This window comes from Puma concolor, chromosome B4, assembly GCF_028749965.1.
Source record: "Puma concolor isolate L17-30 chromosome B4, mPumCon1.1.hap2, whole genome shotgun sequence".
NCBI classification, from domain to species: domain Eukaryota; kingdom Metazoa; phylum Chordata; class Mammalia; order Carnivora; family Felidae; genus Puma; species Puma concolor.
Window position 1 is genome coordinate 124,998,119 of NC_141673.1, and position 27,468 is coordinate 125,025,586.

The following is a 27,468-nucleotide window of genomic DNA, read 5'->3' on the forward strand; positions in this document are numbered from 1 at the left end:
AGCTCAAAATTAGTCGGAAGTGATAACGCATGTATGTGTACATACATAAATGCATGTTTGCATGTGTGTGACAAGAGCTAAGAATAAGTAGGGGAAGGAAAGAAATGGAAGGAAGGACAGAGAAGGCTTCAATGGAATGGTGACTGGGAGGAGCTAAGAATAGAAATGACCAAGAACATTTACTGTTGGAAACACAGAGGTTTGTTTTTGTTTTTTCCTTCAGACACATGGTGACAACAAAGAGTGTGGTTGTGGATACAGGCACATTTGCAGGTGGAAAAGAGGTTTAAGGGAGTTTGTTACAAATGGCAGTTATTTTCTATTCAAAGGATACGGGAACATTGGCAGAGTGAACAAAGTTCAAGGGAGCAGCTGGGAGATTTGAGAATTGTTGTAGAAAAGCAGTGCCAGGAATGGGAAAAAGATGTGTGCAGGACCCTGGACTGCCCAGCTAAGGTGATAAACCAACATTTTTAATGGCCTCAACAGCATGACTAGCAGCAGCCTGGAAAATACAAAGGGTTATAGTAACCCAGTTTCGAAGACTGGTAAGGTCATTATGACGGATAATGACACAGATACTTGTATTTATTCTACAGAGTTGGTCTGATAAATAAATGTGTTAATACATGCAAAGTAGTCACCACAATGTGTGGCACATAATTAGAACCCAAATTTATCTCTAAAAAATTGGACATAAAATAATTCAAAGTGCTGACTGACAGTGGAATTGAGATGTTGGATCATTAGATCTGGGATTATTAGCGGGAAAAGTATAAAGAAGCTGTTTGATTGGGGGGGCGGGAAGCAGGAAGTATTGAGAATCTGGGATTATATTTTTTCTTATTATGCTGGAAAACAGGTTTAGGAAGAGTAATCAGGAAGTAGAGGATATAATGATCAGATGAGATTTTCAGCCCTAAAATTTCAGATGGAATGATAGGACCCAGGATGTAAGTGTGGGAGCTGGTTATGGAAGAGGAAGACTTATGAGGGTGACTAGAATTGAGAAGGTTAATATTTCACATAGGCTGAATAACCTGGAAGGTGAAATTGCCCAGGATTTAGGTTCCAGAGAAAAACCATTAGTAAGATAAGAACCCATATCTGTGGCCTTAAAAAGAAGAAACGTTTTTACGTTTTTAAATTTTTAAAAATTTTTATTTTTTTAAACTAATCTCTACACTCAATTGGGGCCCAAACTTACAACCCCAAGATCAAGAGTTGGATGCTCTACTGACTGAGCCAGCCAGGGATCCTCAAAAGAAGAAACTATTAAATAGTTCTATAAAAATAAAATTTTGAAAGAGGCATAGCATAGCCATAAAGGCAATAACCCTATTATTTAACTTTGAAAATCTGAAGACTTTATAAAGAACATATGGCTACTTCAGTGGGAGCATTGTAAACAGCAGAAATTCAGATTTCAGTTCAGGGAATTATTTCTTACGAAAAGAGTTACTGACAAGATTCTAGGATTCTTTATGCAATAAAGAATTCTAGAATTCTAGATTGTACACTAGAAACACTGAAGAGAAGGGAAATAGCCTAGAGAATGAGGGAAAGTGAATGTGGATGGAAAAGATGGTTTGGAAGATGATGGGTGACCAGAAGAAGCTTTACCTTGTATACTATTGTGAACCTTCAGAAATAAAGAAAGCAGACAATAATGCTCTTTTAATAGAATTAACTTTCCTCTATGTCTCTTAAAGAACTGTAATTGAAGTAATTTGGTTGCCTACAGGACATGAAAACTTTATGGTTAAGCTCATTGCCAGAAAAACTTTACCTCCTACAACATATTTTGTTCTTCCTTCAACGGACGAATGGTACTGTACCTGGACACAAATGTTATTCATCAGGAATTCCCAATTCTTCTATTTTTACATAGTAAAAACAACACTTGCACATCCCATCTACTGACGAAACTACTCACCTCCAAAGACACATTCTGGGGTGAAAGAGATGTCATCAAGGGCTATAAAAACGTCTTCACTTCCAGCCAAATCAGCTTCAAATGCCACTTTAAATGCACTGTTACTAGAGAGCGGTACATATCCATACATCCAACCAGTTCTTTTATCTCCAATCACTGACCACACCAGGATGTTCAGCCCAGATTCCTCAATGGTATATACCTAATAATGGGATGGAAAAAAAAAAAAAAGAAAGAAAGAAAAGAAAAGGCAACTCTTTATGGTTTGCATGTTGTACGTATATGGCATCCTGGTTTAATGAAAGAATGGAGTCTGGCAACGTGACAACACAACACCTTGACTATGATATTTCTATCTGTACATAAGGGGATTACAAAGTGAGTTGTGTTTTCTTTAAGTTGTTAGACCTTCGTTTGGTTTGGTGTTGTCATGTCAATTTCCGTGTATCATATTAGGTATGGCCAAAACCTAAACTATCTTAAGAATCTATAAGAGCTGGAGAAAATATTAAACTAGAATTTCTCATTGCTAAAGGACTTCGTCCATGTTTCACTGAGGTTGTTTTAAAAGAAGAGAACGCTTACAGTAAGTGAAGATGATCGTATACATATTTATGTATATGTACCTGTGTGTGTGTACATATACATACGCATTTCAGAAGCCAAAACAATGTGCAGAACATATTATTTTCACAAACAGGAAATCTTCCTGAATTAACTAACATCAGTATCTAAGACCTTTTTTTTTAAGTGCAAGGACTAATATATTTAACAAATAAAAAGTGAAATAGAAATAAAGTTAGCTTTAAAACCAACCACCTTGCCAAGTCCCAATAATCTTTTTAAACTGTAAAAACAATTCAAAACAAAACAAAAAATGCCACTTCCTAGTGTTCTTCAAAAAAATCTGTATTTTAAACAACAATAAAAACAAGTAAGGTTGTAAACATATTTTTCTGTATTACCTTTTTGTACCTAACTTTCAGTTATCATGTCCCTGGAAATGATAGTTATATATATTATAGTTTGTAATAGAATTTAATAATCACTTACACAACTCTTTCTTTTACACGGGAAAAAAATATGACCCAGAGGAAAGAAAACCCACGGACAGTAATTTTCTTCTATCGCAAAGGTGTTTTTGTCCAATGACATTCCTCCCTACTAAAAAAGTCTTACTTTCTCTCTTAAGATCAAAATTTATCTAAAGATAATTTCTCCTATAAAAGTTTATCCAAATTTTATACTACCAGGAAAAAATGATACCACCCATTCTGTTGCATGTAATGTTAATACTGGCATTCCACAAATATTCCCAAGAGCCACTAAATAATCTAGAGTCAGAAATTAGCATGCTGCTAATGTTCACTATTACAAAAAGTCTAAGTCAGAAATCCATAGATATTTATCCAAAGGATACAAAAATGCTGATTCGAAGGGGCACACGCACCCTGACATGTATAGCAGCACTACTGACAAGAGCCAAAGTATGGAAAGAGCCCAAATGTTCATCGACTGATGAATGGATAAAGAAAATGTGCTATATATATACATACACAATGTAATATTAGTCAGTGATCCGAAAGAATGAAATCTTGCCATTTGCAATGACATGGATGGAGCCAAAGTATATTATGCTAAGCAAAATAAGTCAGAGAAAGACAAATATCATATGATTTCACTCATATGTGGAACTTAAGAAACAAAACATATGAACATGGGGGAAGGGAAGCAAAAATAAAATAAAAACAGAGAGGGAGACAGACCTTAAGGGACTCTCAAATACAGAGAACAAATTGAGGGCTGCTGGTGAGGTGTCGGGTGGGGGGGATGGGCTAAAAGGGAGATGGACGTTAAGGAGGGCACTTGCTGGGATGAGCACTGGTGTTACATGTAAGTGACGAATCACTAAATTCTATTCCTGAAATCATTATAACACTGTATGTGTCAGCCCAGAGCCTGACGCAGGGCTCTAACTCCCGGACGGCGAGATCGTGACCTGGCTGAAGTCGGACGCTTAACCGACTGCGCCACCCAGGCGCCCCATAACACTGTATGTTAACCAACTCAGATTTAAGTTTAAAAAAAATCCACCTCTTAATGGAAGCTAAATCAATAAAAAATACACCAAGATGGTCATAGACAAAGAAAAACAGAAAAAATTGCCCAAGGTTAGGAAACATGAAAAGTGAGATCTAACACCAACAAGTGTGGAAAAGCACACATTTTCTAGCAAAAAAATCACTTTTTATATTGATTCCTCAATAAGCGAAATAAGCTGAGTCAATATGAAAGGAATTTGGGTCATTTGAGTGTTTCCCATCTCACACATAAGCAAACACTCATCCCAAAGAGCATTCAGTTCAAGGATCTGGTGGGTACCTATTTCTAAAATTAAATTAAAATTTTTAAAAAGAATTAAAAAGGTAAGAAGCTTCCAATTCAATATAATAACAGGACAACTTTACAAAATCAACCTACATTGAACTGTCTCAGTCTCCCTCTCTCTTTTTTTTTTCTTCATAAATCCTAGGTTACATCACAAAGATTTAAAAGGGGATGGTTTTATTTTATTTATTTTGTAACTCTTTTTCTGGAAAAAACAATTTAGAAGATCAAATTACATGAAAATAAAACCCAATACTTCCTGTTTTTCAAAACCCTAGTATAAATGTATTTTATTAATATATCTATTTTTATTGTTTTTCACCTCATTTTTCTCTCTGCTTTCAGTCTTCTTAATCTTCAGTTGATCTTACATGCTCATGCCAAATTCCATTTCCTCCATCCTTCTTTTGCTCTGCTTCTCCCAAATCCACCACCACATCCCTGCCTGTTCTCCCTCCCCCTGTGCCCCATCAAGCCTATCAACTCTCCAATAAACTTCAACCCGTGTCATCTCATTATTTCACCCTAGTCTAGTCCACATTAATTCTGAGCAATTTCACCAATTCATTATTTAATGCCAGTGAGACTTTTTGACAACCTCATGGGCTGTTTCAATTGTAACATGTATTATTAAATTGAATAATTACATGTTATGTCCAGTGTTTCTGTAGCCACAATGGCCAATGGTAAAAGTAAGAGGATCATGTAAAGATTCCAGATAGTGATTTTTTTTAATATGGCCAATGAGAAACCCACAAAAGGATAACATTATGTGTTTCTGTCTTTCAATGAAAATAATGTTCACTGTCCAGAAAAATTGTTGTGATAACCATCAGCAAAATAATTATGTTTAAAAAACTTTTTAGGGGCACCTGCATGGCTCAGTCAGTTAAGTGTCCAACTCTCGATTTTGGTTCAGGTCATGGTTTCATGGTTCCTGAGATCGAGCCCCATATCGGGCTCTGATCAGCTCAGAGACTGCTTGGGATCTCTCTCACCCTCTCTCTCTGTGCTCCTGAACCACTAGTGTGCATGCACATGCACACACTCTTTCTAAATAAATAAACTTAATTTTTTTTAAAAACATTTACTTCTTTGAAAAAGTAGAATGGCTAATATCCTTGAAAAATAGTTTAATTTGTTCCTAATTTTATATTTTATCACACATATTTTACTGAAAAACAATCTATGTTGCAATAATAACTTACTGTTTGAAATAGCTTCTCAAATCTGCAACTGGACAAATAATTTGGCTACTTCTATTTTGATATTCTAAATTTTGGTTGGATGCTTACCCATTGATATCATAATAGTCAACATTATACGTTATAAAACATTTTATCATGATTTTTATCACAAAACAAAATGGACTCAAAGAAATATATAAGCACATTATGTTTAGACATTACAATCAAGATTATATTATATTCAAAGATGATGTCATAACTGAAACTATTTATGATACAGGGCAGGGAAAACTTGAAGAGAACTTGCTATATCAAAACACAGAATAGAATTATGTGTCATATACATACAAATATTATAATAATATCCCATTAAATTTATGTTAAGTTTTTTGAGGAGGAAACTCCTCCACATTTACTTAGGACAAGCATACCTTTGGAGGAAAATATCAACAGATATAAAGAGGTAATAGAAAATATGAGTGTTAATAATTAAATTACAGGACAGTATGGAAATGAGAGAGAAGCTATTTCGATAATGTCCGAGTATGTAGGTTTTCCAGGTAAAAAAATTGGAAGAGTCTGAATAGTAGATTTTCCTGAAGTTCCTCTCCTGAAGCCAGTCAAAATCTCTAAGGGCCTACAACACAGAAGGTAGGCTGATGCTGACTTAAACTCTCTTAATGGACACTTCTGGATATTAGAAACAATTTATCTATTTCACTATATATTTATCTTATTGAAATTAGTGCATGAAATGCATAAGTAAGATGAAACCTTGCCTATACATGGTCCCAGTAATTCCCAGCTATTCTGCTAGATGTCTGTTCATTAATCACCACTGATAGCACAAAGCAGTGAACTGAGCTACACTTAATCCATATCAGTGCAGTTTCTCTTGATTCATTTGCAAACACTTTAATTTATATAATAGAAGAAAGAAAAAATCAAAAGCAATGAAAGAAGAAATTTGCCTCAAAAAGAAGTTATAGGCTATAAACTCATTTAATTCAAGATAGAAATAATCCATATTAATGAGAATTTAGTACATTCACATACATTATGTTATGTGAAGCCTACTACACATGTGGGCCTATTGACTGCCCTCTACAAATCTGGATTCGAGTTGTAGAGAGATATTAAACAATCCATTAGTCGTACACAGCACAGACTTACAGTCCTCCATATAGCATGTAAGGAGATTAGAAATCATCATTCCAGTCTTTGCAACAGGGAAAAGGCTGAGCTGAAAAACAACAATTGTTCTCAGATCCATCAGATAATTATTGTCACAGAGTAATCATGACCACTGCCCCCCAATTTGGGGAGAAAAATAGGCAGACACAAAGAATCACAACTTACCAGGGCAGAAGCCCAGGCAAAAAAACTCCTGTGGGAACTAGTAGTAGGGTAGGAGAACCTGGATTGAAATTGATGAATTGCTGGACTTGTCGCTATGGATAAGTTTCAAAGTCAAACATTCTTGAAGGGATCCCACACTTTTGTGAACTTGACTTCTAGGAGCCCCACCAGTCTCTCACATTGAAAATCAGAGAAAATTTTGGCAAATAAAGAGGAAGAGTAGCCATTTTGAAATATACACAAAGCATTCTGTCCTTCCTGGCAAGACCTGCCCTTAAGACAAACTACTTAAAGAAAACAACCTCACTGGAGAAAAGAAAATACCTAATTCCAACTCCTGGTACCGTTCCAAGTGGGGAAAGAGAAATTCCAGCCGTGTCTACCCTTCTTGTCTTACATCAGGAGTGGAAACACAAACAAACAAACAAACAAACAAACCAAAAACTGGAAAAGCAATTGTGAAGGATACAACCCACAGACACTAAAGGACTCACTGAGACCTAATCATAGGCTCCAAACTTACCAACACATGAGGAGGGCTTCTGTGTAAGAACAGGGAAATACAATGAAATAATAGCACACTGAAGGCCTTGTTTAGAAATAAATCTCTCTGGGAACCCCAAGATAACAGGGAAGACAAAAACAAAAACAACAGAGGAAATTATAACTGACATCTATAGTTACAACAGAGAGTAAACATATCCTAACCTCTAGCCAGATACACATAAAACCTCACATAAAAGGCCTAATTCCTTCTACCCAGTACATCATGGCAGTCTGTCAAAAAAGACAAAAAACACAGTTTGAATAGACAGAGCAAGCATCAGAAACTGGTTTAGATATACTAAGGACATGGGAATTATCAAGCAGGGAAGTAATACAAGTATCAATAAGATAAGGGCTCTAATGGAAAAAGTAGACAGTAGGCAAAAATAGATGGATAGTATAAACAGAGAGATGGAAACTCTAAGAAGCAATCAAAAGGAAATACTGGAAATAAATAAAAACACTAAAAGAAATTAAGCATGCCTTTGATGGGTTCATCAATAGACTGCACACGGGAAAGAATCAGTAAGCTTGAAGGTATGTCAAGAGAAACCACCAAATCTGAAATGCAAACAAAAAAAAAAAAGACTGAAAAAAATGGAACAGAATACCTAAGAACTGTGGAATGGTTACAAAAGGTATAATATGCATAATGTAAATACCAAAAGGAGAAGAAAGAGAAAGAAAAGAAGAAATATTTCAAATGATAATGAATGATGCTTTCCCAAAATTAATGACAAATCCCAAACCATAGATCCTGGAAGATTTCTGAACACCAAATATTTGTCTACACCTGGTCATATGACATTAAAACTGCAGATATCAAAGACAAAAGTGAAAATCTTGAAAGAAGCCAGGTTGTGGGGGAATACCTTACTTATAGAGAAGCAAGGATAAGAATTACATCAAATTCTCTTTAGAGCCATGCAAACAAAAACACAGTGGAATAAAATATTTAAAACACTGAAAGAGAGAGAGAGAGAGAGAGAGAGAGAGAGAGAGACTCCAAATTAGAATTCTCTATCCAATAAAATTATTTGTCAAAATAAAGAAGAACTAAAATTTTTCTCAAACATGAGTTAAAGCAATTTTTCATTAGTACACTTGCCTTGCAAGTAAAGTTAAAATAAATTCTTTAGAGAGGAGGAAAGTGATATCAGTCAGAAAATCAGATCTACATAAAGAAGGATGTTAGAGAGGAATATACGAAGTTAATAAAATAGTTTATTTTTTATTATTAATTGATCTAATAAGTAAGAGATTGTTCAAAATAATAATAGCAATATTGTATTCAGTGATTTTAGTTTTGACATAAGTGAAATAAATGAATGGCAGCATATCTAGGAGATGGAAAGGAGGACTTGAGAATATTGTTTATAATGTACTTACACTACCTATAAAGTGGCATAGTGCTATTTGAAAGTGGACCTAGATTTACAAGGGTAAATGCATACTGCAAACTCATGGGCCAAAAATTTAAAAAAAGTTAAAAAGTATAACTGATATGCTATGAAAAGAGAAAAAAAAGGAATCCTATAAAATGCTCAATTAAGACAAAAGCAAAACAGAGTGGAGGATGAGAAAGAAAAAGAAAGAAAGAAAGAAAGAAAGAAAGAAAGAAAGAAAGAAAGAAAAGAAAAGAAAAGAGGCAAAGGAAAGAAAAGAAAGAACAACATCTCCCAGTATAAAAGAGAAACAAATACGCTAGATATTAAGCCAAGTATGAATAATCACTTTAAATGTTAGTTTTCTAAATATACCAATTAAAAGGGATTGTTATAGTGAATTTTAAAAAAAGACCCAACTATATGTTTTCTATAAGAAACCCAGGTATCAAGGCACAGATAGATGAAAAGTAAAGGGATAAAGATACACCATGCTAATATTAATGAAAACAAAGCTGGAAAACCTATCTTAACTTTGGACAGAGCAAATTCAGAGAAAGGAAAATTATCAGGGACAAACAGGGTATAACATAACGAAGACAGTGGACAAATCTCTATGAAGACCTAACAGTCCTAAATGTGTATGCAGCTAATAGCACATCAAATACCTGAGGCAAAAACTGGAAGAACTACAAGGAGAAATAGGTTAATCCACTCATACAGTTGGAGACTTCAACATCCCTCTATCAGCAATCAGATCAAGAGGCAGCAAATCAGTAAGGTTATAGCTGAACTGAGCAGTATCCGTCAACTTTACGTTTGTAGAATACTTCAGCAACAGCAGAACTCATATTCCTCTAAAATTCACGGGGAACACTCAGAAAGACTGATGACATTCTGAGCAATCAAATACACTGTAGTAAATTTAAAAGAATAGAAATCATACAATATATGATCTCAGATCACAGCGGAGTTTAACTAGAAAACAGTAACAGGAAAATAGCTGGGAAACCCAAATCTACTCGGAGATTACACAACATACTTCTTAATAACACATGGGTTAAAGAAGAAATTACAAGAAAAAAAAACCTAAAATTATTTCAAACTAAATGAAAATGGAAGTAAAATTAATTAAAATTTGTGGGACACAGTGAAACAATGCTTACGGGGTCATTTTATAGAATTAAATGCAGGTAGTAGAAAGGAAGAAAGATCTAAAATCAAGCATCTGAGCTGCTTCTTTGAAAAGAGTGATAAAACTTCTAGTCAGGCTACCTAAGCAAGAAAAAGAAGATGCAAAAATAAATATCAGAAATGAAAGGGGAGCTGTCTTTACTGATCCTGTAAAAAGATAAGAAAGGATTATTAACAACTCTATGTCCACAAATTTGATAAACTAGATGAAATGTACTAATTCCTTGAAAAGGCATATCTTATCAAATTTCACACAAGGACGAATAGATAATCTGATTAGGCCTATAATATTAAAGAAATGAAATGAATTATTTAAAGAGAAATCACCAAGCCCAGACAGATTCATTGGTGAATTCTACCACACATTTAAGAAATTATACCAATTATCTACGATCACAACCCCAAAACAGAAGCAAAGGAAACATTTCCATATTCATTCTATGAGGGCAGTTTTACCCTAACATCAAAACCAGGCAAAGACATCACTAGAAATAAAACCTATACACCAAGATCTCATATAGATTCAAAAATTTCACCAAAATATTGGCAAACTGAGTCAAGTATTGTGTAAAAAAATCATAAATAACATTAGGCGAGATTTATTCCAGGTATGCTAGGCTGACAAACATTGGAAAATCAATTAATGTAATCTATTATGTCAGCAGGTTATAGAAGAAAAGTCATATAATAATATTGATAGATGCACAAGAAGCAGATGACAAAATCCTATACCTATTCATGATAACAACTCTTAGGAAACTAGAAAAAGGAAAGAAGCTTCCTCAACTTGATAAAGAACATCTTTAAAGAACCTAGAGAAACCCCATTCTTCATTGTGAGAAACTATACACTCTCCTGCTAAGATCAGGGAACAAGCAAAAACAAGTGCCTTCACTGCTTCCATTCAACACTGTACTGGAAGTTCTAGCTAATGCAATAAGAAAAAAAAAGATATACTGATCATGAACAAATAAAAATGCCTTTGTGTGCAAGTGACATGATTGACTATATAGAAAATCCCACAGAATCAATAACAACAAAAAAACTCCTAAAACTACTAAGTAATTTATAATAAAGCAAGGTTGAAGGATACAAGGTTAATATACAAAAGTCATTGATTTTCTTATAATCCAGCAATGAACAATTGGAATTGAAATTAAAAACACAATACTATTTATATTAGCACAAAAGTACATGATTCATATGAAGAGCATTATAAAACTAATGAAAAGAACATGGAAGGTCTAAATAAATGCATGATATTCCATGAGGCAGCCTCAATATTGTCAAGATGTAAGTTCTCAACTTGATATATAGATTAAAATCCCAGTCAAAACCTCAGCAAGTAAGTGTGAGGCGTCTGTCAAACTCTTTTAAAGTTTACAAGGAAAGACAAAAGACATACAACAGCCAATACAATATTGGAGAAGAAGAAACAAAGTCAGAGAACTGATACTACCCGACTGCAAGACATTTTAAAGCTACAGTAATCAAGGCAAGGTGGACTGGAGAAAGAACAGATGAATTGATCAACAGAACCGAAAAGGCAGCCTGGGCACAGACCCACATATAGTCAACTGATTTTTGATAAAGGAACAAAGGCAACTCAATGAGGAGGATTAGTATTTTCAACACATGATATCCAAACAACTTATTCCAATTGCAAAAAAGGCAATCCTAGATACAGAACTTCCATATCTCACCCAAATTAATTAAAAAATGGCTTACAGACTTCAATGTCCACTGGCAAACTATAAAAATACTAAGAGATTATATAGGAGAAAATTCTGTGTGGTCTTGGGTTGTGAGATGACTTAGCTATAAAACCAGTATCATGATCTATGAGTGAAAACATTGGTAAGGCGAACCTCACTGAAATTAAAAACTTCTGAGGTGCCTGGGTGGCTTAGTTGGTTGAGCATCTGACACTTCATCTCAGCTCAGGTCTCCATCTCAGTGTTTGTGAGATAGAGCCCTGCGTCAGCAGGGAGCCTGCTTGGGATTCTCTCTCTCCCTCTCTCTCTGGCCCTCCCCCACTCACACATGCTCTCTAAATAAATAAACAAACAAACATTTAAAAAAGCAATTAAAAACTTCTCCTCTGTTAAGGACACCCTTATAACAATGAAGAGACAACACAAAAACTGAAGAAAATATTTTAAAATACAAATCTAATAAAGGCCTAGATCCAAAATACTAAACTCTTATAACTCAAAAATAAGAAAACAAACAACCCAATTACAAAAGGGACAAAAACCTGAACAGACACTTCACCAAAGCAGCAATATAGATGGCAAAAAAGCAGAGGAGAAACACTCAACATCAGATATCATCAGGGAAATACAAGTTAAAACAGCTAAAACACCTATGAGGACAGCCAAAATCCAAATCACCGGAAACATCAAATCCCAGCAAAGAACTTTTTATCATTGTGGATGGGGATGCAAAATGGTATAAATACCTTAGGAGCCAATTTTACAATTCCTCACAAAATTGAACATACTCCTACCATATGATCTAGCAATTCTGCTCCCAGAGGAGTTGAAAACTCACATCCATACAAGAAATTGCTCCTGAATGATTAGAGAAGCTTTATTTACAATTGTCAAAACTTGGAAGCAACCAAGAGGTTCAATAGGTAAATGGGCCAACAAACACTGGTGCATGTGTACAATGAAATCTTACTTAGGGATAAAAGAAAAATGAGCTATCAAGCCACACAAAGACATGAGGGAACTTAACTGTATATTTCTAAGTGAAAGAAACTAACTGGAAAAGGCTATAAAACTTCTAGAGGTAATGTAGGACAAAATCTAGGTGACCTTGGGTTTTGGTTTTGGTTTGTGTGTGTGTGTGGGGGGGGGGGGTTGTTGTTGTTGTTGTTTCTGGTTTTGCTGGTTTTAGTTTTCGAGTAAGAGACAAGTTTATGGATAATAGTATGGAACAGAGTGGGTCGATGTCAGGGCTTGTAGTAATGAGCTTCCCAGTAATAGACAAACAGACAGGAATAGTCCAGACAGATAAGCAGACAGACAGAGGGACAGGAAAACAAAGCCTAATGGGTAAGAGGCCAGGACCAGCCTCCGCACCTGTTGATGGGCTTCAGATCCAGTTCTGCCCTAGAGACCTAGAATACGGGCAGGGCTGGCATGGGCCTCAGTTCTCATAGTGTTCATTCTCTTCACTCTATCTCCTCACTCCTTGAAGCCAGGGGACATTTTCCCTGTGGTTTCCTAGACTATGGAACAGTTGTTCCAGGAGTACAGGGACACAAAGGGTCAAATGTCTTGGAGACTCCCTGGGGAGGTGGAGGCCTGGGTGATGTGGGGTTAACAGCAACAAGGGGGAGAATACGCTCAGTAGGACCCCTGTGTCTGGAAAATGTCCCCCACACCCTGTCCACCACACCAACATGGTGGGGCAAATAAAGTTTCAAGGGTAATTCTAACTTTATAAATTTCTGGAACATGTAAAACTATAGACATAGTAAGGAAGATCAGTGATTGCCAGGGACGTGGGAGAGGGAGGGAGGGAGGGAGGGGGTGGGTGAATAGGTTGAGCATAGGGAATATTCAGGGCAATGAAACTATAGTGTATAATATTGTAGCTATAGGTCATTACACATATGTGAAAATCTGTAGAATGTACAACACCAGGAGTAAGCCCTAATGTACTCTACAGACTTTAATAATAAAGTCCTAAGGGGCACCTGGGGGCCTCAGTTGAGCCTCCGACTTCGGCTCAGGTCATGATCTCACAGTCATGGGTTTGAGCCCTGCGTCGGGCTCTGTGCTGACAGCTCAGAGCCTGGAGCCTGCCTCAGATTCCGTGTCTCCCTCGCTCTCTGCCCCTCCCCCACTCGCATTTTTTTTCCTCTCTCAAATGAACATTAAAATTAAAAAAAATAATAATAAATAAATAATAATACTGACTCCTCAATTACAAAAAAGTGTGCCAAAGTAATGTAAAATATTAATAATCATGGAAACTTGATGTGGGAGGTATATGGGAACTGTGTGCATTCTGCTCATTTTCTCTGTAAACCTAAAACTGCTAAAAAATAAAGTATTAATTTAAAAAATACTAAAAAATACAACTATACACAGTATAGAAATTATGGAGCTAATATGGAATTTTCCTTATTTTCTTTAATTCACTCAATTGCCTAGTTTTGAAAGGTTTATTTATTTTTGACAGAGAGAACAAGAGCAGGGGAGGGGCAGAGAGAGAGAGAGAGAGAGAGAGAGAGAGACAGGGACAGAGGATCTGAAGCTGGCTCTGTGCTCACAGCAGAGAGCCTGATGTGGGGCTTGAACTCATGAAATGTGATATCATGACCTGAGCCAAAGTCAGAAACTTAACTGACTGAGCCACCAGATGCCCCCACTCATTTACCTATTTTATTGGAAAAAGATAAATGTCTCATTCATTTCAACACCAATTAAGCACTATTCAAATGGTCACTTGGTCTTCTAAACACATTCGCTCTCTCTTTTCTCCCTTGTCTCATTCCATCAAGCTTTCTACTTCCAGTATTAGACATTTAAAAAAGTCAGGTGGCACACAATCTCTCACCTTACAAAGGTCAACTACTTACCCCAATTTCCTCTAAAGAAACCAAGCATCTTTGCCTGATCAGAGGCAGATTCCCCTGATCAAGGTAGCAGGTATGTTAAGCTAGCAGTTTTCTAGAACTGGGCCTCACGACACAGGTAATAAAAATGTCCTTCCAATGGTATCAAAATCTCTTCAAGCTCTCTCTGCCCCACCCCTTCTTCCACATCTCACTACTCTCTCCATGAGGATCCCTGGCCACTCCTCCTAAACACCAGGGACACTCCCAACTTGGAGTGTTGCACTGTTGGTTTTTTTTACTCTCTCTCTCTGTTTGAAATGTTCTCCCATCTCGGCCCCCATATTTGCATGGCTCACTCCCTGGTCTCTTTCAAGAGTTGGGTCAAAATTTACATTCTCAGTGTGGCCCCCTCTGACTATACCCAGCTCTACCAATCCTCTTACTTGGCCACACTTTTGTTACATGGTCTTTTCAAAGACTACCCAACCTACTTATTTATCACATTTCCTGTTTAATGTCTGTCTCCTCATCATAGCATATCCTCTTGGGGCAGGGAATTTGTTTTGTTTACTTAGGTATGCCTAGAATACTGTCCTGTACATAGCAAGTGCTCAGTAAACATTTGCTAAAAATGAAAGAATAGAAAAGTTCAAGATTTAAGAACTTTAGGGTTGGAAAGCCATTTCAGAGACTTGCTAGTCAATAACTTCAGAGGGGACCAGGGAGAACGCCTGACTCACTAGTCAGTGATGGAAGCAGAATCCCATGTTTCTCATTGTGCAGTTTCTACCTTAGCAGATTCACTATTTTATCTGAAAAAGAAATATATCTACTTATAAGAACCAAGATTTTTCAGGTACTGCACTGACAGTTACCAATGTTCTCATCACTAAGTTTACAAATAATTGCTTGCTCACAGAAAAACATCACCACAGCTTTTTGGGCTTGGAGGTCACTGAGTTATAAATAACTTATGGTGTCTTAAAACATGGAATTTACCATAGGTTAAGTAGAGGAATGAGTGGCTAAAAAATGAACAACAACAACAACAATGAACAACCCCCCCCCCCAAAAAAAAAACTTGGAACAATCAGAATTTAAATTGAAGAACTACCTGCATTTCAGCTCTGTCTTTAAAAGTTGAAGAAACATACCACTCTTTTCTCTTTGTCTTTCTCATTTGAGATAGGAGATACAGAACCCCAGCCTATTATCTAATATCTCAAAGAAAATAAAATAACTTCATTCACATGGAGTCCTTGTTAAAATTCAAAAGGACTACCCAAAATTGGTTGGTGATTATTTATGCTATAGGGAGGCATTTCTGGTCATCTATTTCATATTTAAAAAGCATGAAGCCTTGCTTTAGTGTTTAAGTTACCTAGCAATAAGAAGGCTGAACCTTCTTATTATGATCAGGGGCTAGAACCCGATTCTAATCCTGGCCATGCCAATACTAATTGGATGTCTTAGGCTGAATTATTTAATCTCTTTCATTTGATTTCTTCTCTATTAAGCAGAAGAAATATTAATCCTTATTTGATAAGTACAAATTAAAATAATGTATATAAAGTAAGTACCCTTCCTTTTTATGATTTATTATTCATGTGTGTGCTATTAAATACCCTATTTTGCCTATTCTAAAAAAAGATTTAATGTATCAGGATAAGTATGTTAAAGAGAATGTTAACTGGATGACTTCATTATGAAAAGCTGATACTCTTTCGTGGAATTTGAAAAAAATGATTTCAGGATGCAATTTCAGGTTTTTCAGATCTTTTACAAAAGCACTTTAAATAAAGGGAACAAGAACCAGAGAGTTTTGGAAATATTCTAAGTTTCCAGTCATTAGTAACTTAGAAAGCTGGGTCTGGGACACAGGTTTCCTATATTCCAGTTGATTACTTTTCCTGAAAATCACTCAGTTTTCAATAAACAGCACAGGCTATATCAGAGAAGGATTTGCTGAGAAAAATTACAGCTACTATCCATGTAGCAATTGAAATGGCTGATTTGTATGTAGTTCTACAACATTAACTTCACTTTCTTTGCAAGGGGCAGACTATTTAGGAGTAATCAGAAATAAAGAACCAACCAAATGTTTCTTAATAGCAGAATGACCTGGGTGGCATTCAATATTAGGCTGATACTCACACATGTTTTTCTCACCTAACAGTATCACTGTACAGATCAACTTCAAAATGCTTTCCAAATAACTTCTCTCAAAGTGAAGGAGAATTTACCCTGCAGAACAGCAAAGAGCAAAAAAATGGAACTGTGACCTGATTTACTTTTAGAGTATTCTGCAAAATTGTAAATATATGAAAAAAAATGGTCTCTGGTTCTGATGGCTCACTGAAAACATATATTTACCTTATATTCCTCAAAAATATTCCACCACAAAGACAGGAAAAATCCTGAAATAAATCCACAGAACCACTGGAAAATCATGGGTACAGGTACCAATATACAAAAAAAAAATTAGTTTTTTAATGACTTTCTGCAAGTTTTAAACCAACGGGAAACTGGGGGCACCTGGATGGCTCAGTCAGTTGAGCGTCCGACTTCAGCTCAGGTCATGATCTCACAGTTGGTGGGTTCGAGCCCCGCATCAGGCTCTGTGCTGACCTCCTGCTCAGAGCCTGGAGCCTGCTCCAGATTCTGTGTCTCCTTCTCTCTCTGCCCCTCCCCTGCTCACGCTTTGTCTCACTCTGTTTCTCAAAAATAAATAAATGTAAAAAAAAAAAAAATTAAATCAAAGGGAAACTGATAAAAATACACAAAATTGAGACACTTACAAACACATAGGTGAAATAAAGATGAACAAGAAAGTGTTCCCAGCAGAAATTCAGAATAACCCGAACTGGTGGAGAACAAATTGAAGGAGCTGTGCATGTGTCACCAAATTAATCAAAGAACTTTCTAAAACCTAGATTGGGGCGCCTGGGTGGCTCAGTCAGTTAAGCGTCCGACTTCGGCTCAGGTCATGATCTCACGGTCCGTGAGTTCGAGCCCCACGTGGGGCTCTGTGCTGACAGCTCAGAGCCTGGAGCCCGTTTCAGATTCTGTGTCTCCCTCTCTCTCTGCCCCTCCCCTGTTCATGCTCTGTCTCTCTCTGTCTCAAAAATAAATAAACGTTAAAAAATAAAAATAAAAAATAAATAAAAACCTAGGTCAACCCTTTGTGTGAGAAGCTGTTGATTCTAGCATTCATAGCTAGAGCACCCAGGGCGGGTAACCTCACTCATGAGTTTCCACGAGGGGACAAAGGGACCCCAGAAGTGAGATGATAGTCTCTTATGACTGCTATGAAGAACTTTACCTCCTCCAACAAATAAAGAAGTTACCAGTGCACCTTTACGCTAGAGCAAAAAACCAGAGATCTTGAGTCAGAACACGTATTCCCTGCTCGGGGAACAAAGTTTCTTACTGAGCCTGAGGTAGTAAAATACATACAGTAATAGTATTCAGCCTAGATTTATCTACATATAGGAACAGAAAACTGATAGTAAATAACCTGAGAATTGAGAAAAATTCTTAAGGAGAGACATTATATTCAACAGAATACTGAACACCATGAGGATGGCTGCTAACAGAATAAATGGGAAAGAAAATAAAGAAATATCATTAATTTCCTTGCGATATTTGGGCATCCAGCATTTCTATAAAATAGAACAGGCTGATATGAAAAAGAAGCATTTAGAGTTCCTAGAAATTAACAAAATTATTGCTAAAAGAAAACCCTCAGAGAACTGACTAGCAGAATCAATGCAGATTAAATTCCAAACAGTAGATTGGAAAATGAAACAAAGCGATCCTTCTAAGTCCACAATACCAGAGAACCAAGACAAGGAAACTTTGAGAATATTTATGAAGGGCTAGCAAGGATAGATACAGAATTTTCCACATGTATTTCATAGACTTTTCTAGAAGAAGATAATCAGATAAATTACAGATGAAAATCTCCCTGAGATGAAAAATAAGGACCCATCCAATTTCTGTAGGGATTTATGAACTCCAAGGATAAAAAGAATATTTACCCACTTCCTGAGAGAAAAGTAAAACATGTAAAAATCCTGGAGGAGAAATAATCAGACATTGGTCTTCTATAAGGCAGGTGGATAATGGATGTTAGAATACATTGCAGCAATGCCTTCAATTACTTAAGAAAAACTAATTTCGAACCAAGAACAATCAAATCACCACATACACACATACACATTTTTTTTCAATTAGGAACTAAAAAAGTGTACCACCCATGCAGTTTCTGAAATGTATGAGCAAAACATGTTAGGACTGAATATGCCCCCACACAGAGTTCATATACTGACCCCTAAACCTCAGAACTTTAAAAGATGACTGTATTTGCAGATAGGGCCTTTGAAGAGGTGAGTACATTAAAAGGAGACCATTAAGATGGGCCTTAATCTAATCTTGCTGGTGTCCTCATAAGAAGAGGAAATTTGGACACAGGAAGACATATGGGGGACACACACAGAGGAAACACAACATGAGGCCATGTCTAGAAGGCAATCATCCGTATGCCAAGGAGAGAGGACTCAAGAAATCAAACCTGCCTATACCTTGATTTTGGACCACTAGCCTCCAGAAGTGTGAGAAAATAAATTTCTGTTGCGTAAATCACCCAGTCTGTGGTATTTTGTTAAGGCAGCCCTGGCAAAGTAATATACCTTCTCAAACAAAAATGAGCTTCTAACCTCTCGCCATATATACACAAAATGAATTATAAGTGGCTTAATTAGTTAAGTCTAGAAATCAAAATTACGTAGTAATAACCAAAACTAATGAGAATATTTTGTTACTTTATGACAGGAAAGGGCTTCCTAAGCAAAGCATTAAAATCAGAGTCTGTAAGACATTGACAGCTTTCTCAAAATAAAAATGTAAAAGAAGGTTGCTTTATCTTCGACTATGTTAATTTTTTTTTTTAAGAAGTCATATTCAGCTTGGGACTCAGACTTCTAGGCAAAGCTGACTTTTGGTTCTTCCTCAAGGTGACTTTGCACCGAGTCCGTTTGTAGGCAGGTGTAAGAAATACCTTCTTCGGCAAATTCCCACATCTCTGTCTTAAAACTGTGACTTGATTTTAATATTTAGCAGCACAGCTCTTTGACTTGAGGTCACTCTTCTTTTGATGCTTTTATTATATTCTAAAGGGAAAGTCTAATTTGAAGGTCAGCTTAGATTAGCTCCATCTCTCAAGCGTCAACCATTGCATTCTCTGTGGTACTTTTCCAGCCTCATCATTTATAATTTAATAGCAACTTAGGCAAGTGTTTTTACCATCCCAAAGTTAATTTTTCTGTATTCTACAATGGAAGATACACAGCACAAGTCAGCACAGAGCTGTCAAAGTATCATTGCTGGGGCACCTGGGTGGCTCAGTCGGTTGGGCGTCCGACTTTGGCTCAGGTCATGATCTCACGGCTTGTGAGTTCGAGCCCTGCATCCGGCTCTGTGCCGACAGCTCAGAGCCTGAAGCCTTCTTCAGATTCTACATTCTGTGTCTCCCTATTTCTGCCCCTCCCCTGCTCACACTCTGTCTCTCAAAAATGAATAAACATTAATTTTTTTTTTAAAGTATCATTGCTGTAAACATCTGCATGCCTACCTTTGCTAGGCTGTTCACATAAGCCTGTGATTCTTACTATGTGAGAGGTAACACGTGTGTGTTTGACCCACTCTCCTATATGTACCCAATCACAGGGGCCTAAGTGGTAAACTACCTAACAAAATGCCTGGCACACGGATATAATCTTACCTTTCTCTTCTAATCAATTAGACCTATCAAATTAAAATACAGGATACTGATATTATATAGGAAGACACTTGAGTCTATTCTCAGGGAGGACATTGTTAAAAAAATACAACGGTTCAGGGCGCATGGGTGGCTCACTCAGTTGGTTAAGCGGCTAACTTCTGCTCAGGTCATGATCTCGCGGTAGGTGGGTTTGAGCCCTGCATCAGTCTCTGTGCTGACAGCTCAGAGCCTGGGGCCTGCTTCAGATTCTGTGTTTCCCTCACTCTGCCCCTCCGCTGCTCACACTGTCTCTCTCTCTCAAAAATAAATAAAAATTAAATAATAAAAGTTAATCACTAGAAACAACAGAAAAGAAGGATTAAATGATACATAAGACAAATACCTTAGGCATCCCCCATGGCATCTCACACACACACTACACATTTAAGGAGGCACATCTGACCATTTAAATAACGATTATGTCATTTTTTTGTAAAACTTGCAATTCAATCTGAATTGAAAACTGAATCTGAAAACTACAATATGCAGAATTAGAAAATATGCAAAGTACCTTTTAGAGAATAACTATTGGTATGAAATAAAATATGACTTTGGGTTTTTTTTTTTTTTTTTAATTTTTTTTTTCAACGTTTATTTATTTTTGGGACAGAGAGAGACAGAGCATGAACAGGGGAGGGGCAGAGAGAGAGGGAGACACAGAATCGGAAACAGGCTCCAGGCTCCGAGCCATCAGCCCAGAGCCCGACGCGGGGCTCGAACTCACGGACCGCGAGATCGTGACCTGGCTGAAGTCGGACGCTTAACCGACTGCGCCACCCAGGCGCCCCACTTTGGGTTTTTTAATGTTCATTTTTAATGTTTGAGAGAGATAGACAGTGCAAGCAGGGGAGGGGCAGAGAAAGAGGGAGACACAGAATCTGAAGGAGGCTCCAGGCTCTGAGCTGCCAGCACAGAGCCCGATGTAGGGTTCCAACCCATGAACCGTGAGATCATGACCTGAGCCGAAGTTGGACACTTAACCAATTGAGTCAACCAGGTGCCCTGAAAATATGAGTTTTAATAATAAAAATATAGAGCATAAAATGTACCATAAAAGTAACCATCTAGTTCTAAGAGGCAGTGTAGCAGAGTAATTAAAAGTGCAGATTGGAGCCAGTGGATCTGGGGACACCCTGGCCTGCCATCTCCTAGCTCTATGACCTTTCACAAGTTCCTGGAGCTTTCTTGATGTCATTTTCCTCCTGTGTTAAAATGTACATAATGTCAGTATCTGCCTCACTGGAGGTTGTGAAGATTAGATTGATCTATCTAATCTATCTATCTATCTAGGACTTCAGTGTATGGCACATAGTAACCATCTGATATTTTTCCCAGTCTTTTTTTTTTCCCCTCTGCTTTTACTATCTTGCTAAATGTCACATTAAAACAAAACAAGACATGGGGCGCCTGGGTGGTTCAGTCGGTTGAGCGTCCGACTTCGGCTCAGGTCATGATCTCATGGTCCGTGAGTTCCAGCCCTGTGTCGGGCTCTGTGCTGACAGCTCAGAGTCTGGAGCCTGTTTCAGATTCTGTGTCTCCCTCTCTCTGTGACCCTCCCCCGTTCATGCTCTGTCTCTCTCTGTCTCAAAAATAAATACACGTTAAAAAAAATTTAAAAAAAAATAAAACAAAACAAGACAAAATTCACAAGCATGGTCCCACAAGAACAATAGTTTCCTGAGTGGAACTTCTACACGGTAATTTCCATAGGTTTTAGCAGAAATCATTTGGGTCTAAAACTCAACTCTAAGGTAAAGATCATCTTATCACAGTAGGTTAACTTCTCTGAAATATGAACAATCAGCTCCATTCAGATGTATTGATTCATCTGTTATTGCTGAGGGAAGTTTTAGGAAGTAGTTCATTTTTTCCCCCTGAGCAATTAGAAATTTCTGTAAATGACAAAAAATGTTATGAAAAGTATCAGTTCCAAAAGTTCCCTCATTTCCTTCCTGTGTCTTTAAAAATGAGTTTGGAATAATAAAAGGATATCGGTCATTTTTAAAGAAATTCTCTTTTCCTGTGACAAACTTTACTGCTTTTTGTAGATATTAAATAACTCACCTGAATTAGCTAAATTTCAAAACAAGCCAGAAGCTAGGAAGCTGAACTAATGGAACTAAGTAATCTCACGGGAAATTATCTGGTTCACTCAGGGCTCTATTAGCAATGTGGATCAAAATGTGACCAGCACCATTTTAAGGAGTGCTTTTAATTTTGTACGTAGGTAGGTAACTGAAAGACAGAAAAAAACTGACCTAGAAAATAAAGTATGTTTTACTATTATTCTCTTATTTCCCAAGACTTTGAATCAAAGAACACTGATGTCTATATGAACATTTTATTTTTCCGAATATTATCCATTTACTATTCCAAATATTACTCCTTTAGATCAGGATTCCTAGTTTCTATAAAACACATGCCTTCTTTATGCAGGCTATTTTGCCAACTTTGCAGGCTGGGATAAATCTGAATTGTTTGACTTTTTATCCTAAAATGTAATAAAAATCATAATTGAATTTCACCTTGATCTCATTGACTGTACATGTCTTATCTACTTTGGCTTTATATGCTACTCTTCATTAATACACTAATAAAATTAGAGCGTGTTTTATTTAGAAAATAATCTATGCCAGTGAGGATCTAAATATTCATCATGTGTAGAAATTGCTTACCAGTTTATCCCTAGACTTCACTGTAAATGAAGCCACATCTTCTCTGCTCTGGACTCCTAGAAATCGTCTTCTACTCGGGCTCTGGGCTGATGGCTCGGAGCCTGGAGCCTGTTTCCGATTCTGTGTCTCCCTCTCTCTCTGCCCCTCCCCCGTTCATGCTCTGTCTCTCTCTGTCCCAAAAATAAATAAACGTTGAAAAAAAAAAAAAAAAAAAAAAAAAGAAATCGTCTTCTAACTCGCCTCCTGTTGCCCTGCTGCATCTGGCCTCCTCCCACCCACCAGTCCCCACCCCTTCCCACACAGCAGCCAGACAGATCTTTTAAACTTTCAAATGAGGTTATATTATTCCACAATTTAATACTCTTGCTACGGACTGAACATGTCCCCCCAACCCCAATTCATGTATCAAAGCTCCAAACCCCAATGTTGTGATTTTTGGAGGTGGGGTTTTGGGGAGGCAATTAGGTCATTAGGGTAGAGGCCCCATGAATGGGATGAATGTCCTTATAAGAAGAGACATGTGAGAGATGGTCTCTCTTTGTGTCAGGTGAGCACACAGCGAGAAGGCAACGTCTGCAAAACAGGAAGAGGGTCCACACCAGGAACCAAATTGGTCAGTACCTTAAACTTGGACTTCTCAGCGTCTAGAATCGTGAGAAGTAAATTTCTGTTGTTTAAATCACCCAGTACGCAGTAACCTGTAATAGCAGCCCAAGAGGACTAAGACCGTCTCCAATGACTTCCTATGGTTCTTAGAATAAAATCTAATTTCCTGTGTCCCTACAAGGCCCCACACACATGAGCTGGATCTTGCCTGTTTCATCATCTCGTTCTCTCTTGTTTATTTTGCTCCGGCTATACTGGCCTTCAGATACCTTCTACGTTGAGCTTTTTCACTAGCCTGTTCTGTCTTCCTAGAACATTCTTACTCCAGATGTTCACAAGGCTGGCTCCTTCTTTTTTTTTAAGCCTAAAATCAAATGTCATCTTTCTCAGAGAGACTTTCCTACCATTCAGTGTAAAATAACTCTCTCAGCAGACCATGAGTAACTATTTATTGCAGAAAACTGTTTTATTTGCTCCAGAGTATTGTATCACAAATTGAGGTTTTCGTATTTGCATTTTTTAAAACTGTGTTTTCTGTCTTCCCCAGCTGAAGGGCAAGTTTTTAATAAGTTAATATAAGGAGGACAAATTTAAACTGACTGGGCTTCAGTCAAATTTTTTCATTACGTTACAAGTTAATATTTTCAAAAGATTTGTGTTTTCTTTGGGGCGGGCACTTATACCAGATAGGGCCAAACTAGAAAATATAAACTAATCTAATCTATTTCTTCTTTGACACTCTAAAAATTTATTATTAATTTTTTTAATATAATTTATTGTCACATTAGCTAACATACAGTGTATACACTATGCTCTTGGTTTGGGGGTAAATTCCTGTGATTCATCACTTACATACAACACCCAGTTGTCATCCCAACAAGTGCCCTCCTCAATGCCCATCACCCATTTTCCCCTCTCCCCGCCCCCCCCCCCCAACCCTCAGTTTGCTCTTTGTATTTAAGAGTCTCTTATGGTTTGTCTCCCTCTCTGTTTGAAACTATTTTTCCTCTTCCCTTCCCCCATGGTCTTCTGTTAAGTTTCCCAAGCTCCACATGTGAGTGAAAACATATGATATCTGTCTTTCTCCGACTGCCTTATTTTACTTAGCAAAATACCCTCCAGTTCCATCCATGTTGCTGCAAATGACAGGATTTCATTAGAGAAATCTTAATGTAGAGAACTGGTCACAAAGCTTATGGAAAAGGTGAGAAATCACCAAGGGAATCATGAAGTATTCTAGGAACATAGTCTCACTTCTAACACTAGAGTCAAAGGGAGGTAGTCACTGAAACTGAGTTGCTTAGAAGATGGAGTCTGGCAGCCACACTTAGTGGAGGGAGGGCTCGTCTGGGTCATAAATGGAATGCAGTTAGAAACTCAGCCTAGACAAAGGACATGAGAAAGGAGGGGAAGGGTAGAACAAGAGGAGGAGGAAGAGGAGGGAGAAAGGAGGAAGAGGGGGAGGGAAGGATAGGGGGAGGAGAAAGGCCTGTCTAGTCTTCCTGCTCTCAGATCTTTGGCCAGTGCCTTCCACTGGCCAAACCCATGCAGGAAAGCAGAGAGCAAAGGAGCTTGGGAAGTGGAGTTCTCTGGGATACAGAACAAAACACAGAAGGGCTAGGGATGCCTAGCGCTTCATACAATTACATAAAATTTGTGCGGACCAGAAAGCATCCTACCACAAACTAGAATTTTAAATCTCTCTTAGGTGTGCCGTGCTATTGGTATTGCCTCCTAGGCTCTCTACTAAAAATCTTCACCTTAGGTATTTTCTTTGCCATATCCTTTCTAAAGGATTTATGTAATTAACTTAAGAAATAGTTTCAGGGGCACCTGAGTGGCTCAGTTGGTTAAGCATCCGACTTCGGCTCAGGTCATGATCTTATGGCTCGTGAGTTTGAGCCCCGCATCAGGCTCTGTGCTGACAGCTCAGAGCCTGGAGCCTGCTTCAGATTCTGTATCCCTCTCTGGCTCTGTCCCTCCCCCACTTACGTTCTCTCTCTCTCTCTCTCTCTCTCTCTCTGTCAAGAATAAATAAACATTAAAAAATGTTAAAAAAAAGTTTTAGATGAGCATAATTATACCATGTGCTTCAGAACCACATACATATACATATATAAATATATAAATGTATATGTGTATATATATACACACACACACACACATATATATATACACACAAGATTTTCCAGACCAATAGTTGAGAAAGTGAGACTTATCCTTACTTACGTTCATCAGCGACATAAGGATACATCATGAAAACAATTTCTCTTAGATTTCTGTTACACTTAGGACTTTTCAGTAGCAAGTAACAAAAAGAGAATTTTATTGGCTCAGACACAGTAGGATCCAGGATTTAAACAGAGCAAAAACCATTCTGTTTCTTCCTCTTTCTTCAGTCAGAGTCCTTCTCCGTATTAGCTTCTTTCTCAATATCTCTCCCCACATTGGGAAAGATGGCCTCCAATAACCCAAATCCAGCCTACAACCTTGTGCCTTATAATACAGAAGAAAGACAAATCCTCCTATCACCTGCACCAGCTATTGGAGAAGGCTATGCCTTGAGTCAGCTGTCGAGGTGGGAAAAGCAACCTACAATGATGGTCAACCCTATCAAAACAATTTGTAGTACGGGAGGGTGATTTCTCTACAAGAGCCAGATGTCAGGCTTTATAATTTCCCCTATTCTTCTCAGGAGACCTGTCTGAAGATTACCTGGAGCATAAAAGCATTGCTACACTTACCTGCCACTCTCTGGTTAGAAAAAAACAATAGTCACCAAGAGCAAGGTCTCAAAAATCAAGACTTGAGGGCAATGTTTCTTTTCAAAGTTTACATATTTATAGAAACATGGCTAAAAGCAATGGGTAATGGAAATAGCTGTCTTAGGATTTCACACATGAATTTGGTGGTGGTGGGGGACTTTTAGTCTGTAGTACTAACTAGCTGGTGAACAGCTACAAGAAATAAGGATGCTCTTTTTGTATAAAGACCGTTTTAACATAAACAATAGACTAATCTACTGAGTTTTCATATATTGTATATAAAAACAATGAAAAAAAATCCAAAATCCTCACAAGATCTTCATTTACTCACCTTTTGAAACTGTTAATAATGAATCTCTCTCTCTGTTGTTTTTTACTGGTTTCTCTTTAGGAAAATAGACATCCATGTAGAATCAGTACAAATTCTCTATATTTTTACTTGAAAAGCTCCCTTTTCTATCAATGGCTAGTTTTTGCATTGTAAAATTGGGGAAAATACTCTACTTCATGAGGTGAATGGAAGAATCAAAAGGGGGAGCGCACACAAAGTTTAAATACCCAGCCTGAAAGATAGGAATCACTTACCAACTGCTATTGTTTACAAGGGACAATGTTTGAGATAAAGTCAATGATTCCAATTATATTTATTCAGACAACAGGTGGTTGTATAATTACAAAGCAATAACACCAGGTTCTGTGTTCTGATGTATAATCTTTCAATTAGAAATCAAGATTTCAAAATTGCTTCTGGCTGATTGAAAAGCTTGCTGATATTTCATATGATGAACTAAAAATGTAGCAACCTGCTTCTTCAAAGACATTTGTGTCTGAGGCAGATTCTTGTCTTAAATTAATCAAAAAGGGAAAAAGCCTACTGTTTTTAGGGTAAGCTGAGATATGCTGAAGATCTTAAATGTCTTTGCCTTTACCTTGTTTGGGGAAGAAAATTCTTTTTATCATTATCCCTCCCATCACAGTTCTTCATTTTCCCTATCTAAATTGTTAGTAGAGGACGCATGCACAATATGCC

The 27,468-nt window shown here is 37.3% G+C and overlaps 1 protein-coding gene across 2 annotated transcripts in view; it reads right to left on the reverse strand.

The window, feature by feature from the left end:
- MALRD1 (MAM and LDL receptor class A domain containing 1) overlaps positions 1-27,468 on the reverse strand; it is a 784,828-nt gene that overhangs the window by 168,702 nt on the left and 588,658 nt on the right. For both annotated transcript variants that reach the window (XM_086714806.1, XM_086714807.1), the window contains one exon: positions 1,937-2,138. In XM_086714806.1, coding sequence (XP_086570932.1) covers positions 1,937-2,138 — 202 coding nt within the window. The remainder of the gene's footprint in view (positions 1-1,936; positions 2,139-27,468) is intronic.